This window comes from Phocoena sinus, chromosome 12 (assembly GCF_008692025.1).
Source record: "Phocoena sinus isolate mPhoSin1 chromosome 12, mPhoSin1.pri, whole genome shotgun sequence".
Lineage (NCBI taxonomy): Eukaryota > Metazoa > Chordata > Mammalia > Artiodactyla > Phocoenidae > Phocoena > Phocoena sinus.
The window spans coordinates 21192858-21213107 of record NC_045774.1 but is presented as its reverse complement, the minus strand read 5'-3'; the positions used below and the strand labels follow the sequence as shown (position 1 = coordinate 21213107).

At 46.4% G+C, this 20250-nt stretch overlaps 1 protein-coding gene across 2 annotated transcripts in view; it reads left to right on the top strand.

Annotated features, from left to right (window-relative positions):
- The first annotated feature begins 543 nt into the window (after positions 1 to 543).
- PHACTR2 (phosphatase and actin regulator 2) overlaps positions 544 to 20250 on the top strand; it is a 263240-nt gene continuing 243533 nt past the window's right edge. Inside the window, exon 1 of one of the 2 annotated variants that reach the window (XM_032651918.1) lies at positions 544 to 822. In XM_032651918.1, coding sequence (XP_032507809.1) covers positions 609 to 822 — 214 coding nt within the window. In that variant the 5' untranslated portion in view covers positions 544 to 608. The remainder of the gene's footprint in view (positions 823 to 20250) is intronic. The other variant, XM_032651922.1, reaches the window with a different exon arrangement.

The following is a 20250-nucleotide window of genomic DNA, read 5'->3' as shown; positions in this document are numbered from 1 at the left end:
AAGGTCACTGGCATTGACTTAAGGGTCTCCAGGATGGGTCACGAACGCACCAGCAAGTCCAGTGCCCTTTGGCGTTGCAGTTTCGAGTTTCGCATCCTTAAACTAGGTATGATCATTTCGGTTCCATCACAGGGAGCTCAAGGGTGTGTACGTGGCCTTCCTCAAAACCCCCGCCCACCACGTGCCCCCCCACCCCTAATGAAAATAGTATCGTTAACCTTGACCTTGCATCCCAGCTCCTGAAGCCCCAAGCTCTATTAATCTGAGGCCTGCTACTTGGGTGACGACTAAAGGGGACCCTATGGCTGCCATCCTGCAAAGGGCCGTGCCCAGGCCCTGCGGGGTGGAGCAGCGGGCAGCTTCGCGGGCACAGAGGGCGGCCCAGCTCCGAACCCTGCGGCTTTCGCCGGCGGGAGCAAGAGCCGGCTGTAGGCGGCTCCTTCCTGTGCAAACTTTTCTGTCCTCTTCCTCCTCCCGCCCTCCCCACCAGCTTCTCGGCGCCCGGCGTCCAGCCTCCCCGCCCTTGTCGCTGCCTCGGGGTAGCCGCGCGCCGGGCAGCGCGGTCCTCGGCGCCGGCCCCACCCCGCGCTCCGGGCCGCCAGGAGCCGATGGCCGAGGCGGGCAGGAGCCCCGCGGAGCCCCCGGGAGAGCCGGCCGGGCAGGCGGCGGCCGAGGTCCCCGAGCCCGAGGCGCCCGCCCGGCCTCCAGCGCCTGCCCTGCGCCGGCTGCCCGGGGACCCGAGTCCCCGCGGCCGCTCGCAGAGCGACCTGTCGTCGTGCTCGAGTCGGGGCCGCCCGCTCCGGGTCCACATCTCCGGTTCAGGTAAGGGCAGCTCGGGCGCTGGGGGCCGGGGGTAGGGCCGGCGCGGGCAGGTGGCTGCGATGGGGACCCGGCCAGCCCGGGGCGTCAGCGGGCAATGGCCCAGCCGGCTGGCGGCGGGAGTGGAGGAGGGGCTGGGGAGGGGGGGTTCGGCGCTGGGAGAAGCTGAACTCCCCCACCCCGCTGCCGCTATCCTCCTTGGTGGCCGGCGGCTCGGAACCCTCGGCGGGAGATGCTCCGCCCCGGCTGGGGCTCCGGGTGGGCGCGCGTTTCTCCCTGGCGAGACGCACCCGCCGGGATGCGGAGCGCTCCCACGCGGCCGTGCGGCTTTGCGGCGCCGGGGAGCCCCGGCTGCTCTGGTTCTTAGGCTTGTGCATCGGGAAGAGGAGGCTTCCCTTGGTCTTCAGCGCGACTTTGGTCCCTCGGAAGCGTGCGGTCCTCTCACGGTGGGGGTGGGGGGTTGTGCCAGTGCGCGTCTTGAACACCCACCCAACCGCTCCTGCTTCTGAAACAAACCCTTCCTTGGGGGTTTGCTGGTCCGAGGACCCGGAGTATGAGTTTTTCCTCCCTGTAAAACCCCACGCAGGTGGTGGTGAGAGTTTGGCCGTGATCCTTCACTGTTTGAACCAAGCCTGGAGCCAGCCCCTCTGCGGTAGCACCTCCCCGCGGGTTCCCCTCTGCCCGGTGTGCACCCCCGGCTCCGGCGACTGCTCGGGGTCCCGGACGGCCAGAACCAGGCTGGGGACCGGTGCTGCCAGCGCGGAGATGTGTAACGCGGGGGTGGCGGGGAGGCAAATCGCTTAACCTTGTCTCTCACATCTAGGTGTTTAAAGTGGGAAGGAGAGTGTGGAACTACCACATGGGGAGGTTATGGGGGGATTAAATAATTAATGATTTTAAAATGCTTTTCAACAAAGCATTTTCTTAAGAACTGTAGAACCGTTTTTAAAAGTCCACCAGGCTTGTTAAGTTTCTGCACATGGTTTTCTGATTTGCAATCTCTGGAGGATGCGTGAAAACTGGGAAGCTGGGACTGAAGCTAACATCAAATCTACCAGTAGCAGCAACAGGCCCGTGTAATGGCCCAGAGCTTACGCCCTACCCTCCACCACTACTCCTTCAGGGTCTGTGCTCGGGTGCCAGGCCTTGAAGCGCCCAGGCAACCTCACTCCTCCCTGAAGCCTGGTTTCCCCTTCAGAAAAAAGGCACATTTCCATACCTCTGACTCCACTCCACAGGCAAGCCAGCTCAGTTTTCCGTCAAAGCCCTCTTTCATATTCCTTTTATTTTTTTCAATTTTTCTTTATTTTTAAAAAGATTTATTTATTTATTACTTATTTATTTTAGGCTGCATCGGGTCTTAGTTGCGAGCGCTGGCTCTTCCTTGTGGTGCCCGGGCTTCTCTAGCTGTGGTGTGCGGGTTTTTTTTCTCTCTCTAGTTGTGGCATGTGAGCTTAGTTGCCCCGCGGCCTGTGGCATCTTAGTTCCCTGACCAGGGATGAGCCCGCATCCGCTGCGTTGTAAGGTGGATTCTTTACCACTGGACCACCAGGGAAGCCCCCTCTTGCTTTTGTAATATCGCTTTTGCTGCACAACGTGTATATGTAGAAAACATCAAACGTATTGTTGATCTGACTTCGCAGATCGCTTTGCTTAAAGCCGGCTGGAATTGTTAAATACAGGTAGGGGGATGTAGGTTATGAGATGTTTGTGAAGAATCTTCTGCCAGATTCATATTGTGGAAAGTATTGAGTTGAATGTATTTTTCCTCCTGGTTTTTATGTCTTGGCCAGACTGACTTGACCCCTGGATAATCTTGATTGATTTTTTTTTTTTTTTTTAACAAAGATTACCCATTCAGGTGCCTCTAAAGAGGCAACTGCAAATGTGTCCAGTTGGTGACGGTAGACAAAATAAACATAGCGTGTGTCACCATTTTTCATTTTCATAGATGGAAATCGAGGCCTACACGTAGAAAAGGGGAGTAAAAACTTTTTAAATGTGTATGTGCAACGTGCCCCTCATGTGAATTGTAAACTTCAATTTATAAAATTATTTTACCTCCAAGAGCTCTATGCCTTCTGTGTACTTTTACAGGATATTAGAAAGTGACAGCTTTCAGCTGAGTTGTCCCCTGCACCCCCACGATGCTGACCCATGTGTGAAAGAGTGAACTTCTACGTGAGTGTGAAAACATTCCTTGACCATAGGGTAGCCCAGTTTCTAGGCCCTCCCCAGAAGTTCTGGGCACACAGGTGGGCAGTATCCAAAGCGAGATCATATGTGGCCTGGCCAGAGCCAGCCCCAGACCAGCAGCCCCGGTGTCATCTCAGAATCTTGAACCCTACCCCAGACCTACTTAATCCCAGTCTGCATTTCACAAGATCCCCAGGTTGTTATAGGAACATTCACGTTTGAGAAGCATTACTCAGTGCCGCTGGTTTGCAAAGTTGGTTACACATAGGAGTCCCTTGGCGAGTTAAAAAAAAAAAACCACCACCACCAAAATCACAGCAAAACAATTCATGGCTAGGTCCCAGCCCCAGAGATTCTGATTTAATTGGCATCAGGTGATTCTAATGTGTGGCAAGGTTTGGGAACCACCGTGCTATGGCCTGTATATCAGCATGACTTGCTGCCATGTGTATTGTGACCAGGCTTGGCCTGGGCAAGTGTAAGGCTGAAGACTTTGCTTTGGTACCTTCTCACATCCCTACTGGTATTCTCCTCTGCTGCTTCCACCTCCCAAGTGGCTTTTCTCACTCCCTTTTTTGATTTCAGCTCGTTGCCAGTAAGTCCTTCCCAAGGGTTAATTACTAATAATGAGTTAATTACCTGGTGGGAGTCTTTGGGAGAGTGTTGAGGGGGGAGGGAACTTTGCAGTGGTGCGTGGCTGGGAGGGGGCAGAGAAGGAGAAGGGGGAGAAGACTGCAAAATGTTCACCAAGGGTTGTCAGAGAAGAGCCTCACTCCAGAGCAAACGGCCATCCCCATCAGTCACCCCACATCCCCGCACTGCTTCCTTTCTGCCCTTCTGTCCGTAAAAGAATAATAAAAACTATGAAACTCGAAGTTTTTGCCTATTATGCCAATAAGAGACGATCCAATCCAAAAAAATATTTTTAAAAGACCAGCTCTGTACTTGCACTGTGTTGATGCTGTGGAGATATCACAAGAGAATCCACTTTCTGTTTGTACTTTATTACTGGGTTTTTGTCAAGAAAAGCATCTCAGGCTTCAATGGCTTTTATTTAACTTGTGATTTGAATAGTTAATTTTTCACATGATAAACATGCATGTACTTTGTCAGCAAAATCTCTAGTTTTAAATTTTAAAATCCATACAAAACGTGAAGAAAGCCATATATTTTCAAATAAGTACATTTAAAAAATATAACTGAAGTAAAATTGGAATTGATACATTAGCCCTGTTTTAAGCTTAGAAAAACATTGCTTTATGATTTTGAATTCACTGTTCTGGAATTCAACAGAAGTTCTGGATTTTTAAAATCTAGTATTTCTTTGTAAATAAAGTGGTATTTTATCCATTAAAAGAAATAAAATCCCAAAGCAAGGTTTTCATGATATATGGACAGGTGTTCTCTTAATTTTCAGGTCAATCTTCTTCTGCATTGAGAACTTTAATATATTCAGTGGGTTCTGATGGTCTTTTCTGATAAGCCCAATGTTTAGTAAGTAAAGAGCCCTAGGACACAGTTCAGGACTTACTCCTATTGTAAGCTCTCATCAAGTACTGACTGTGGACCTACTGTGTACCAGGCGCTGTGCTGGACCCATTGGGCTGTAGGAGTACCAAGAGGCGTTTGCTGTCTTCAAGCTATGACTCTTAGTCTTGCACGTAGGGCTGCACAGAACAGAAAACGTTTGAGCCACCTTAAAAAGGGAGGTATGAGCAGATGGGCCATTTCATCAGCTTGGTGTCCAGACACAGTCTCATCTCTTTTGGTACTCTGATTCATCCCTCCGGCATCCCTTTGCCCTAGTATACATAGGTGTGTAGGTAATGGCAAATCCAGTATCTTTGTCTTGAGTCTTTCATCGCTGGTGTGTTCAGTGCCTAGTGGAGTGAGAATCTAGTCAACCTAGATGTTCTGTCCATCCATACTGCTACTACCTGGCCACTGCCGCGAGGTGCTGCTGTCCAAGACGGGTTCTGCAGTTGATGGTCACCTGTCCCATTGGGGGAAGTCCTCGTTGTCCACACCTTGCCGGTGCTCCCAGAGTGCCTCCCACCGCCCTCTAAGGTTCTAACTACTCCAGTTGGTGTTTGCATGCTCAGCCTTTGTTATCCAAAGCATAATGACATGCCATGCCAGGGTGGGGAGTCCCAAGGGAACTCTTGGGCCCCATCACAGCGGGGCCGGAGCAGCCCTAGGCAGGAACAATGGATGCCGGCTCACTTTCCATTCACGTAACTCAGAGTGGTTTTTTTGTTGTTGTTGTTTTTTTAACCAAAAAAAAGACCATTTGGCTCTGGGTGTACTTTCTGTCTCTGCCTTCTCACAGGAGAGTAAAACCATCCTGCCGGGAAAAGCAGGGCAGCCTGGGCAGGGCAGACAAGGGGGGCTCAAATGCAGCCTGTGCCCTGCCCTGGCCAAGCTATACAGTCTGGGGTGGACCTGCATGCCCCCACCTCCTCCAAGAAGGGAACCTTTTTCTTTGTGCAAAGTCTGTGGGCTTCCCATCCAGCTAGGAGCTGCCCACTGGTCAGGCTTCATCCCAGAAGGGGTGCCTTTATCTAACGCTCCCAAAGTCACCCTGTAAGCCAAGGTGATCCTGTACCCGAGGTTAGGATATTTTAAAACCCAACATCACCTGTTACCCTGCAGCAGAGGCTGAAACACTAAAAATCATCTTCACCTGTTAGGTAAGGGCATGCCTGTTAAGTCAGGTTGCACTTGACCTGGAGCTGAGACCAGAGAGCTGTCAGGAATGGAGGCGGCCCTACGGACCAGTTCCTCTTTCTCTTCTAGCGCTTCCTCAGGGGTGGCACTGCCTCCCCGACTCTCAGCTTCTCTTTGCCTCTCTGCTTCCTAATCTGAACAGGTTCTCCTGGTGAGAATCTGTTTTGTGGGTGTTTCCTCATCCATCTACTCACACAAACCCTACCTCATAGCTCCTACCTCCCCACCACAGCTTACCTTCACTTCCGCTTGGTTCTTGTCCATATTTTACCTGGACAACTTTCTTCGTGTTTTTCAGTTCAGATTCCCTAGAGCAGATCCACTGTGTAAAGCCATAGGTCATAGGTCACACAGAGGTCACAGAGACATTGTCTGTCTTGATCCGATACCCACCCAAACTCAAGCCAGTTGTGGCCTGGAGGGTGAAGTCTTCACTTAGTGCCAATAAGGTCACTTAGGAAGAAGTGAGCCGGGGCAGTTTCATTCATTCATTCAACTAATATTTATCGAGGTGAGAGGCCTGCTATGTGCCAGTCACTGTTCTAGGCTCTGGGTGTACAGAGATGAGCAGACATGGTTCTGCAATTTGGGGAGTAAGAATGAAAGCAGAAAGGATGTGGCTGGCTAGAGACAGCAGCATGTGTAGTGGTCTAAGCCATTGTTATTTGCCATGTGTATGCTCAAAAAATGACTGGTGATGGTGGTGATGACTCTTGTTCTTGTTTTCAGAGGATGCCTGAAGAGCAAATTATACCTAAACTGGGGAAGCTCTAGTTGGCATCAGTAGTTCAGTAGTAGCTCTGAGACTGCTGGCAAAGCTGTGGATTTGTTTTGAGCTCCAGCCACTGCAGGTGGTACACTAGGTGAGGGAGCGTATCTTGATTTTTTTCTTCGTTCATTCAGTCAACAAACAGCTAGTGGGCTAAACACAGAGGCTGTAAAGACATCCCTAAAGGAACAGTGGGGGGAAGACAGGCAAATAAACCAATGACTGCGGTGCCACCAAGTCTGAGCTATGACTTGTGCCCAGTCCTGGGCCTGGGGGAGAACCTAGAAGGCTCAGCTATAGGAAATGGCTTGGGGGAGGGTAATCAGGAAGGGCTTCCGGGAGGAGGTGAAACCTATACTATCTCCAGGCAAGAGGAGGAACAGGAAGATGGAGGAGGAGTGTTTGGGGAGAGGAAAGAGTACAGAAAAAAACACCAAGGCCTGAAACAACCTGGCATCATCAGAAAACACTCAGCAGTGTAGGGTCCTTGGGGAGAGAAGGGAGGTTAGGGTGCTGGGCCAAGGCCAGAGAATGAGAACTTCCTGTGTCTGAATGCTTCCCGGGAGACACAATTTAGGTAAGGCATTTGCAAGCTTGATAGGGGGCGTGTTCAGAGTGTATTCTGACATGGACACTGAGGGAGATGGTGGGGAGAACACAGCCAGCTGAGGTTTGAGACACAGAACCACGGTTATTATCAGTGTGATCCTGGTCAGCTTACTCCCCCTCCTTCCGCTTGGCTTCCTTATATCTGACCTGGAAATGATGAGTAACGGTAATGCCTAGCTCATAGGGTTCATGTGAGGCTGAAACTGTGAAAGTGCTTTTGGACTTTAAAGTGCCATGTAAATGGTGGCACCTTGGGCACCCGCCTGTTACAGGACTTATTATGGTGTAGTAAACTGTGCTTCCTTCCTTGTGCTGTAACAGCACTGAAAACAGAAATTATGTTTTCAATTGAGTTTTGCATTCTCAGTGACAGATACGGGGCCTGGTATATAGTAGGTGCTTACTAAATATTTATGGACTTAATGCATGAATTCCCTAAAAGTCAGTTCTTTTGACATGAAGTCATAAATCAAAAAACTAGGCGAAGTGAGAAAAAATATAAATGGAAAGTTGGATAGAAGCTATGATTTCCAAATGTTTAAAACACACACACACACACACACAAAACCCAAAATTAACTAGAGTGTTTTTGAAGAGCTGTTGATGAAATCCTGAGCGCTTCCTTGGGAGTATTGTGTGAACCTTGCTTCACAATATCTTCATAAAAGTAGTTTGTGAAAGGGAAGTCGTGAATGTCAGTCCAGCCTCGGGCTGGTGTCAGGGATTCTGCAGCCTCCTTGCAGGGCAGTGCTGGGTGTTGGATGCAAGAGCGTTGGCAAGAGGGCTTAGAAGGAAGTGAACTTTAACACGAATCCAGTCCTGCATATTTGTACACGCTATCACATTTCATCTTCATAGCAACCCTGTGACATAGCTAAGTATCAGCTCCACGTTTTAGATAAGGAACCTGGCTTCAGAAAAATGGAATAACCCACCCAGTCCCACAGGTAGCAGGGAAGTAGTAGAACAGATACTCAAATCTTTATGACTTCAAAGCTCACGCTCTTTTCCTTACCTAATGGAACCTTAGTGCACAGCCATCGCCACTCAGGGAAAACGACTCGTATGTACCCCACCACCAGGGAGGAAATCCAGTTATGTTTTATTCTACAAATACTATTCTGAGATCATCAGAATAAACATGTTTCCATCAAAAGGTCATTTTCAGGCCCCAGCCAGTTGTCTATTTTAAGGTCTATCCAACACTTCAGATTTCTAGTATAAACAACAAATTTGGATTAACTGTAACGGGATGCTGGGATCCTGTATTTTCAGCATGCTTCAGTGATCATTACTGAGGTGCGTTCTTTTAACCTAAAACGACTCAATCTTGGAGTCATGTGTGTAATTCATGTCCAGGAACCATATCTTGTCTCAGAGTACAAGTGTAGTTTCAGTTACAGTGAAGCTCAGGAAGAAAACCCTGAAGCAGCTTTAGTGTTTTTAAAACACCCTACCGGCTGACTCATTATCTTTGATCATACTAGCTGAAATTTGCACGGAGAAGTGGGTTGCTAAGGCTTGCCTTAGAAAGGTTTCTGAGATCTAGCTCACTGCGTGACCTATTGGCTAAAACTTGACATTTATATACCTTACTTAGCAGTTTCTCGATGCCTCTGTGAAGGCTTGAGAAAAAGTAGATGTTGCTTACCCCTCATAACAGGAAGAAACTTGTGACTTAAAGAAAAGTGCATTATCTATCCCCAGAGCTCAGGGCTCTTACTAGGGTGGGAATATCATCGGTGTGATGCTTCAGTTCCGGATCAGCAGCTCACATATTTTAAGCATGTGACGTATAATTTATGGCCGCGATTCAGGTCATCAGGTTGGTCTGTAATCTTTTGCCTTCATGTATATTGTAACCTACCTGAATGGTGTCTTCTTTATCAGTCTTATTTCTATTAGATAATAATTGAGTAACCTAAACATCAATGACAAACACTTGTCAAATCCTTCTTCTCCAACCTACTGGGCTTTATAAATCTTTGCTGCTTCTCTAGATGAAGAGGACAGAAAGATTTGATGATGACAAAGAACATGATTTGTGTTTAATAAATGTAATAGAACTTATGTCTTCAAATGAATGTTATCTTTTAGAATTGTCATATACTTATTCCAATTATGGAAGATATGCTTATTTCAATTAGGATTCTGCTGGGTAAAACAGTGTTTCTAACAGAAGCTTTATGATTAAAATATTCAATCCCTCATTTTATCCACTTTCCCTGGTTACAGCACGACTGTAGCTCTTTCTAAAAATCACGTCTAACTTTCAGAGACATGGATTTACTGTCAGTGTGGAAGATTTGAAGAGACATTCCAGAAATGGCCAGGATAGTGGCCACATTGTGGGAATACATATACTGTCTCCCAGCGTGATTATTTTGGTGGGAATAACAATCATTTGGACATCTAAGTCATTCGTGTTACTTTATAGTAATACTTCATACCCCCAGAATATATAACAATTCGATTTAGTGTGTGGTAACCAAGCAGGTCCGTTTGGGCCATTAACGTAGTGACTCTGAGGTTAAGAAAGTAAAGGAGACAAGGTGACATCTGTGGGAGGGCTTCAGTAAGGCATGAATGAGAAGATTATTAAGTGATAGCAAGGATTTGCTCAAAATGAACAATTTTCCATAGCCAGGATTAGAGACTCCCTTGTTCGAAAGAAGTTTTTGTTTTTGTTTGTATAAGGATGTAAGAGCAGTTCAAAACCAATAGGTAGAGTTGTGTATCGTGAGGACCCAGAACCAGGAGCTGATAAATTGCCTGTGGCCAAGAAGGGCACTCTTTCACCATCTCTCCATCACTTTTTTCCCCTAGGGCTCTATCTACCTATCTATCTATCTCTCTATCTCTCTATCTATCTTCCCATCCATCCATGCATCCATCCATCCATACCAGATTCTCTGCTATTACAAGCACGCGTTTCCTCAGAGTTTCCGCATTCACACGTCTTCAGTTAGAGCAAACAGAGACTCCTTGGTGTCCTTGGATCCAATTCCAAATGCCCAGCCTGGGTCAGGTAGCCATTCCCATAACCAGCTATATCCATTGTACGGGACAAGCAAGGCTGCTGGCACGCACTCTTATAGGTGCGGACAGGATAGTTCTTAGATTAGAGATGGTTAGGATGGGAAAACACACCAACAGTCTCCATTACCTCAGTGTACCGGAGAACCGGCAAAGTGAGGAATTCCTGGGCTTCCGGGAAGCGAAAGTGCCACTGAAAAAAGCCAAATGCCTATTAGGCTCAGAAAGAGGAAAAAGAGTGGGGTGGAGAGAGGGACAAATTAGGAATATGGGATTAACAGATACAGACTACTATACATAAACTAGGTAAGCAATAAGGATTTACTGTATAGTACAGGAAATTATACTCAATATCTTGTAATAACCTACAATGGAATGTAATCTGCAAACAAAAACAAAACCCAAAACGAATCACTGTGCTGCACACCTAAAATTAACACAGTATTGTAAATCAACCGTACTTCAATCAAAAAATAAATTAACTAAAAAAAGAGTGGGGTAATAAGATTGGATTGAATAAGGAAACAGTTGTCTGTGATGAAGTGGATGTCCAGCAGCACAGCGGGGTGTTTTGGAGTTATGGCGAAGGAAGCAAGAAGGAGGGATCTTCCTAGGGAACAAGGTAAGAATAGCAGAATGATGGAAGTCGTTGGCCGGGGTACAGGGTGGGGACACCTGTTGGAGGGGTGGGGCACAAGGGCAGATCTTATGGATTGAGGAGTGTGAAGTACACGGCGGAGATGGTTTGGGTGCGAAGACAGACAATCTTCTTTCTTGGCCGATTGATGGGATACCCCATGTCTCCCTCCACAACCACCACACCAGCTGCAGGGTGCACGTAATCGTGGCGCCACCTAGGCCCCTTGTATTTCCATTCAGCCCTCACTGGTCATTTACCAGACATCCTCCACCCCGCATTCCTTTAGGAGCTTTAACAATGGGTCTCACACAGCAGATCAGGCCTGTGCCTCTTTCCAGATGGAACCTTGAGGCAGTGAGGCTGATTCAAACCCTGGCTCTCTGTGGATTATGTTCTCCCAGAGGGTGACCCTGGCTTCTGGGGCCTGTTTGGGGTGTGGGATGGCATTCCTCTGGCCTGATCTGATAAAACATTTCTTAGCATAGGTTTAGGGTTGGCATTAGGTCACATGCAATTATCCAGATCAAGATTGGTAGTTTTTCACTGGGATGATGTTTCTTTAGGCAGCTGACAAATTCCCAGCCGGCTGGGAGATGAAAAATGTCTGTGGCCTCAGGCAATGGCAAGATGGGAGTGTCTGCCCAGGCCCAGGAATACACTGGAGGGACCAGCAGTTGCCAGGAAGCTGCAGAAAGGAAAAAGCAGGTGTTTTGAACTTTCTAGTGCCGGAAAACTTACCTTGTGCATCAAAATCTGTGTGTAAATGTCCCCCCATCCCGCTTTGGGCTGCCTGACTGCCACTCCCCCCTTCTGTTTCTGCACACACATGCTTTAACTGCTGCTCTCTGAGCCCTCTCCCTTCAAGGCGTCCCTTGATGTTCATGTTCGCAGGCCCTCACCTGTGTTAGACTCTTACTGAGGCTGGGGGTGGAGGTGTCTTGATATGATTCAGCTGGTCCCTGTGCCCCAGCAAGGAAGCCCTTAATCCCAGGCTGTGGTTTTCAGCCATCATCACCTTGCCGCTCTGCTCATAGCCAACAAGCAACAAAGGCATGCCACAAACGATGAAAAATTAGAGTCCTAGTCAGACCCCCCCCCGGAAGCACTAAGTCCACCATTTTCTTCTAGAAGGGGTGATGTTTCAGTGCATCAGTGGACAACTACATCAACCTGCTGTAATGGCCTCACCTGAGTCCACATCTGATTTAGGTGACAGGGTTACAGTATCCGGTTTCTCAAATGTTACTATGCTTATGAATCACCTGAGGATCTTGTTGCAGTTCAGTAGGGGTGGAGATTGAGCTTCTGCGTTTTCTTATAGGCTTCTAAGTTTTGCTGATACAGCTGGCCCATGAACCACGCTTTGAGGAGCAAACCTCTGGAGAGCTTCCACTGGGCTTGTCAACTACTTTAAGGATGGATTCCTTCTAGCACTAATGTAGCTTACAATTCCATCCGTGGAAACTTCTATACTGCTTGAAAGTCTACTCTTGCTTTCCTGTTTGGTAAGCCCGACTAGGTATTATTTATAAGAGGTGGAAGCTCTGAAAGATTTAGTGAGAGGAACCTTTAGAACTTCCACCCATGCAGGATATTTGCTTCAAGAGTGCCCATGTCAATGGGTTCCTGGGATTCTATCTGTAGAGTCTTTATGCATCTAGTGTCTAGCGGGTTTTCAGATGGTAGGATGAAGAGATGGAGATAGAATCTTTTTTGAGATACAACTTTCATATAACACTGTATTAATGTTAGGTGTCCAACATAATGATGGATGGATGTGTTGTGAAATGATTAGCACAATAAGTTTAGTTGAAATCCATCCCTGCCTTCAGTTACAAAAAAATTTATTGTCATGATGAGAACTGTTAAGATCTACTCTCTTAGCAACTTTCAAATACACGGTACAGTACTGTTCGCTATGGTCACCATGCTGTACATTACACCCCAGGACTTACTTACCTTATAATTGGAAGTTCGCACCCTTTGACCCAGAATTTTAAACTTTGACCCAGAATTTTTTTTTTTTAACCTAAGATGAAAACACTTTAATCACTGGAAACTCATGACTCAAATCTAGTTTTTGAGATGGCATTACTCCAAACATGTAAAGACAAGAGTAAATGGCGAATATGCACGTTTGAAAAGCTTTACATCTGTGTAAAGCTTTACATTTCTCATTCCTCATTTCTCAGTGTCTGTGATGCCTTTTGTAGAGAAGAGAGAGGGGCTGAAGGGGACTGGAGTTGAGGTTAGTGATGCCCAGACCAGGGCTTCTCATGGATGTGAGAAGGAAGGGAGGCCTCAGGAACTTCTGCCCTGATGGGCTGGGCATGGTCCTCCTTCCAAGGAGACTGCAGATGCTAAGATGTACCTGAGGATCAGAATGTTGGTGGTCCCTCTGAGAATCACAAGGGTGCCGGAAAACATGCAGATTTGAGGATGTAATAAGCAGATATGTTAGTTTAGTCACCTGTGGTTGATGTTACAATCCCCACAGAAAATACCCTTTAGGAGTGAGAAGTATCACAGTGGGGAGAAGCCTACAGCTCTAAATGGAGAACTTTCACTTACCGTGTCAATCATGTAGCAGTTTATTATTGCCTTGGGTAGTGCCAGAATTTTCCTACCTAACCACTTCGTTCAACAAACAATTATTAAAGCAACCACTGTGCAGTAAACTTTAACTTCTCCTATGAGTATAGACTGTCTCCGATCTCTTTGAGTGCAGCATTTGAGTATTAGACTTTTGTAATCTCCATACTACCTCACTTATAGTAGTTGCTTATAAAGCATGTGTTAGAAGTGACAGATTATACTTGGGACAGCTTGCAGTCACCTAAAAGTGGTGAGAAGTCACAGCTGAAAAAAAAATGAGAAGAATAAGGGAGAAAGTATAGTAAGGTTGGTTAGCAGCGGTCAGATCACCTAAGAGAACATAAAGAATAAACACTGAAAAGACATCATTGGATTGCATTGGAAAAAAGGTCCTGGAATTCATAGCCAAAGCACTTTCATTGACGTTTGGGGAATGGAGACCCAGAGAGGCGGGGAATTGGGTTGAAGGGTAGTTTCAACACCAGGGCCATAGATGGAAATAAAGGGTGGGAAGTAGAGGAAATAACCGTCAACAACAAAAGTCTTTCTGTGAAGCAGATACTTTTCACACAGTACTTTGCGATAATCGTTCGTTAGCATGGTATTCTGTGCTCGGTCCTTTACGTTTATGGAGGATATTAAGCATGTAGCAGATGGTGCTCTATCAGGATTAAAAACAAATCGAAGACAAGTGTAGGAAGTGTATGAAGACTGGAATGATCTGTGATAGTCGGGCACCTGCCACTTGCCAGGTATTTAAGGAGTGAAGTGAGCAATATTCATCCAAAAGCTTAAACACGCTTATCACAGCCTGGAAATGTGCCTGTAGGACTAAAACCCACGCACGTTTGTCCATCCATCAGTGATGTTCAGCGGGTATTTACTGAGTCTCTATTATGTGCCAGTAAGAAAACAAAATCCAGCCCTTGGAGCCTATATTACAGTGGGGAATGTTAAACATAAACAAAGCCTGATGCTAGTGAAAGTGGAAAGGACAGATTTTGAGCAGTAACATTCTAAGGAATAGCGAAAAGAGTCCAGGATGGACTGAACTTGACTTCAGTTTGTACAGAGGTGACCGGGTGTTTTAAAGCGAGAAGGAGGTGGAATTCCCTGGTGGTCCAGTGATTAGGACTGCATGCTTCCACTGCAGGGGTCACAAGTTTGATCCCTGGTTGGCGAACCAAGATCCCACAAACTGTGCAGCGCAGCCAAAATATATATGTGTGTGTGTGTGTGTGTGTGTGTGTGTGTATTATATATAAAAAATATTTTAAAAACGGAAGAAGGGGGGCTTCCCTGGTGGCGCAGCGGTTGAGAGTCCACCTGCCGATGCAGGGGACACGGGTTCGTGCCCCGGTCCGGGAAGATACCACATGCCGCGGAGCGGCTGGGCCCGTGAGCCATGGCCACTGAGCCTGCGCGTCCGAAGCCTATGCTCCGCAACGGGAGAGGAGGTGAGAGGCCCGCATACCGCAAAAAAAAAAAAAAAAGGAAGAAGGAGGGAGTAGTGAGGGGAGTGGGCAGGGACTCAGTAGGGTCAGGAAGTTGAAAAATTACAAGGAGTGTGAAAAAGGGGCGTTGGTCCATGTGAAACTAGTTTGGGCTTGTTCGCTGGTGCTCATTCCTTATCACTTATGGAAGTTAGGCTCCTACCCTCCCACAGAGGCTGGGAGCCAGGGGGCCCTATCTTCAGGTTGGTTGGAGCAAATAGTAAATTCTTTGGCAGCCTTGAGTTTTCTCAGGCAGGCACTTTAAGGGGGTTGGGGTCATCCTAGGGAAGCAGCCTTGAGCCAATAGAAACAACGTTAGCGTTAGTTCAAATATTTACAGGCTAAGATTGAGGCCTAGTCAGGAAGAGGGCTCAGAGGAGCCCGGCTAAAGTTTGGCCATGGAGAGAATCTTTGTCATTGGAGAGAGACAGTAAACAAAATAAATTAAAAAATAACAGATGGTGATAATAAAGTGTGGGAGAGACAGGGAATCTTGGGGTGGAGGTATGGAGATCGCAACCTTAGATATGGTAGTCAATGCGGGCCTCGCTAAAAGGCACCACTGGAGGAAAGCTGTGAGAGAAGTGATGGTGAGAGACTTGGGGATACCTGAGGGAAAAGCCTTCCGGGCAGAGGGAAGACAAGGGCGAAGCCTCAGAGGCAGGGATTTTTTCTGTGTCTGAGAAACAGAAAAGAGGCCCGAAGGGTAAAGTGTGTTGACAAGAACGGTAGGAGGCCGTGGGCCTCTGTAGACTGTTGTATATGGATGTCGATTTTTCTGAGTGAGATGGGAAGTCAGTGGAGGGCTTGGGCAGAGGGATGCCATGTTCTCTGATGAAGCAAATGTGGAAGGTGAACTCGGGGAGACAACTGCTTCATACCAATATCCACTGAAGAGTGAGGCCACAGGTCTGACAGGGCTGTGATGTCTCCTCTTCTTTCCCTCTCCCCTTAGTTAATGGGCAGTAATTAGCAAATTAGTGGGGCACTTTAAATGTTCTGCGAAAGTAGCTGAACTAATCAAAGACCTTCAGACTTCCTCATCTGACCCCAACAATCCGTGCTGAGATTGAAGAACAACCAAAACAACGTTTTCCACTTTTCCAGCCTCAGCAAAATCAATCTATATTTTTTCCATCATTAAAATACACAATACATTCTTGACACAGATACGTATGAAAGAAGAAGTGTAATTCCTCTCACATCCCCCCAACCTCACCTGTCTTCAGCTGGTGTCCTTTTAGACTACTTCTATGGAAATACACATGAATATATAGGAATCATTTTTCTCTTCACAAATTTGGAATTATGCGATGCATAATCTATGCAAACTGCACTTTTTAGTCAAAAGTTTCTTGGATGTGCTTTCATGTCAATATACATGATTTTATCTCACTCATTTTAAAGTTTGCAGAAAATGTCACAGTCTAGCTGTATCATATTTTGTATAAGCACTTCCCTGTTGATAAACATTGCATTTTCCTCTGCATTTGTGTGTGTGTGTGTGTGCAGTACGCGGGCCTCTCACTGTTGTGGCCTCTCCTGTTGCGGAGCACAGGCTCAGCGGCCATGGCTCACGGGCCCAGCCGCCCCACGGCGTGTGGGATCTTCCCGGACCAGGGCACGAACCCGTGTCCCCTGCATCGGCAGGTGGACTCTCAACCACTGCGCCACCCAGGAAGCCCTCCTCTGCATTTTGGATTTTACAAACAATGTTCAGTGAACCTTGGACGTGTATATCTTTCTGAATATGTGGGTGTATTTCCATAAGAAGATGCCCAAATCAAAGGTAATCAGGGGGGAAGGGGAGGGTGGAATGAATCGGGAGATTAGATTTGACATAAATACACTACCGTGTGTAAAATAGATAGCTAGTGGGGACCTGCGGTATAGCACAGGGAGCTCAGCTTGGTGTTCTGTGATGACCTAGATGGGTGGGATGGGGGAGGGGGATGTGGGAGAGAGGTCCAAGAGGGAGGAGGTATATGTATACCTATAGCTGATTCACTTCATTGTTCAGCAGAAACTAACACAACATTATAAAGCAATTATACTCCAATAAAAAAAAATCTAATAGGCACTACCATATTTTCCTCTAAAGTCTGTACAAATGTACACTCCCAGGAGAGAGAGTATCTGTTTCCCCATACCCTCCCCAGGACCAAAAACTATTAACATTTTTTAGCTTTTGCTAGTTTAAGATGGATAGATTGTCTTTAATTTTACATTTCTGTGATCACTGCTGTACTTAGCAAGTAGTTTATATTATCAGCCATTTGTATTTTTTCCCCTCTGTGGTCTTCCTATACATTTCCTCTGCCCATTTTTCTAGTGTATTACTTTCTTAGCTCTTGGTGTATTAAAAGTAGTACTCCTTTGTTGTATACGTTGGAAGTATGTATTTTCTACAATTCAGTTGCTTTCACTTTGTTCTCAGTACCTTCTGTGGCTCAGGAACCAATCAACTTTTGATGTGTGAAGGTACATGTTTATACACACATATGGAGGATTTACAAATAGCCATATATGTCTACATTGGCTTTAAAATACCCTTCAATAAAAGCCATTTGGCTTCTGTGATTCTTATCTTCGATTTCTAGTGTGGGAGGCTTCCTGCTTTGCTTTTTGTCTGCCCTTTGCATAACTTCATTTAACCAGGGGGGAATTACAGAGAGAAGATATTTACAATCAGGTCAGGTTACTGTGAACATCTGTGAAATTCAGGATATTTTCTGGGGGTAAGTTAAAATGTGGGACACCACCCTGCCTGAAGGAGGTTTCTATTGTTGTTACCGGGCAGATTGAAAGGTGTTACTTGGGGCTAAAACCTTATCTCTTTAACACCAGCACTGCTGCTAAATTTCATTGCCTCTAGCCCCCAATCCTTGTATAAGTTTGGAAACAACTAATATAACCATCTGTGAAAACTTGTGGGAAAAAAGAAGTTGGGGGGGTGGCGGTGAGGTCTTTCTGGTCTGTTCTGCTCTCTACCACCATGATCACCAACAGAAATACTTTACATTTCATGTATCAGTTTACTTTCTGCTTTTCCTCTTGATCCCGTTTGCATTCCTAAATTTCTGGCTGTAGAGGGACAAATAAAATATACCACCACCTCATCGGAGTGTCAGAATTTCCTTAATCAGATAGGAACCCCAGCCACCTGTTTGAGTCATTTTTTTCCCCCTAACTAATCATGTGAATTGCCTTGTTTTGGTCAAATGTTGACACTCCCACCTACTCCCATCTTGCCACCACTACTCACAGATAAAATCTAATTATCACCTCAGGATGGTTTCTTGTCATATAGTAGGATCACAGGCACAGAAGAATTTAGGGCACTTGACATTTAGTGTTTTTTTTTTTTTAACTGTTGTTTTTTTTTTGTTTTTTTTTTGCGGTACACAGGCCTCTCACCGCTGTGGCTTCGCCCGTTGCGGACCACAGGCTCCGGACGCGCAGGCTCAGCGGCCATGGCTCACGGGCCCAGCCACTCCGCGGCATGTGGGATCCTCCCGGACCGGGGCACGAACCCGTGTCCCCTGCATTGGCAGGCGGACTCTCAACCACTGCACCACCAGGGAAGCCCTTAACTGTTGTTTTTTAAACTGATGTTTTAAGCTGATATTTCAAAATTATTAAAAAAAGGAAAAAAGGAAAAAAAGGGAAGGAAAGAAGGGAGGGAGGGAGGAAGGAACGGAGGGAGGGAACCAATATTTTACTAATTAATCTATTTGTAATGTTACATGGAAGTTAGTAGTAGAAGGGACAGTGAAAACAAGGTGTTTAAGAAATTAATGAATGAAGGAACAGATTTCAGGGACCTCAGGCAGGTTTCTGTTCTCTGTAGACAATTACCAAATTCCCCAGCTTTGATTTGTGATTGTTCAACACAGAATTTTATGACACCAGGTACTCGATCATCCAATCCCAGGTCATTCCAGACTTCAGTCCTTAAAGTTATTTATTTCAAGACATTAAGTATGGACTTCTGGTCTGAGCATCTGCAGTGCACCTAGGTGCCGGGTATAAAAAGTGGGCCAATAACTGATGGAAATGATGCTTGCTTGTCTTCCTCCATCCTAGAAACCATATTTGTCTTTGAAATAAAAATGAGGCCAGAATGAAAGGGCCAACTTGCCCCAGACTCACTTAAAGGGGGTCAGAAGAATTGGTCAAGCAGAGTTCACCAATGAGAGATTCATTTGATTTGACAAACTTTCCATTTTAAAGATAAATATTACCTGAAGGACAAAGGCCGTTTGATGGTCATTCACATTGGTCATTGTGTAAATTACTTTAAGCATCATCATAACTGTAGTATTATAGAGAAGTTCATTGTTAACATATTTAATCCTCATAATTTTGGACTCCCGTTTGACTCTCTTTTCTTTTTTTAAAATATTTATTTATTTGTTTTGGCTGCACTGGGTCTTAGTTGCGACGCACGGGATCTTAGTCGTGGCATGCGGACGTCCTAGTTGTGGCATGCAGACTCTTAGTTGCGGCATGCATGTGGGATCTAGTTCCCCAGCCAGGGATCAAACCCAGGCCCACTACGTTGGGAGCCCGGAGTCTTACCCTGGACCACCAGGGAAGTCCCCTGTTTGACTCTTATTTATCCCACCTCATAGATGAGGAAAGGGAGAGGTAGCCTGGGTCATACAGCCAGTGAATGCCAAGTGGGATTCCAGCCCAGGTCTTCTGATTCCAAGTTTAGGCTACTGCCACCACACCAGGTAATGAGATAATTTACACTCCCACATCTGTGAGAGTGGGCATTTGGTTGGGGACAGGAGGAGGAGGAAAGAGACAGGTATGGGAGTGCCAGAGGCAGGTGGGCAGCGGGAGATGTGGCCTGATGGTGAGATAGCTCCCTCTTACTGCACAGGGTCTGGATGTTTGATAACTAACCTGGCCATCAGGCCCTGATCCAGCTCCTTTGAAAACACAGAAATGTGTGTCAGCGGGCTCCAAGGAGCTCTGGTTCTTTATGTGTCAGTGCAGAAAGAATCCAGCGAGAAGCAAACTGATAGATAAGAAGTGATTTGTTAAAATAGGACGCTTGTGAGGCTTACAAGCAGGCAGGTGAGAGAGTGCTATGTCCCGAGAGCTTAGTGGGCTACAGTTTTATAATCAAAGGAAAAATGGGGATGGGGAGAAGACCACCTTCTTCCTCATTCTTGTGTAGACGTCATGCTTGCATCCTTAGTTCCTCCTCCGTGTCAGTGGGGGAGTTTTCTTATCTCTACATGGTCAGGCTGGGACTGTCACGGTGCTGTTTAAATTAGCAGAAGGGCAGTAACATATGCTAAAAACGGTGAATCATCTCAGGTTTTAGTATAATGTCACCTTTTCCTTATATT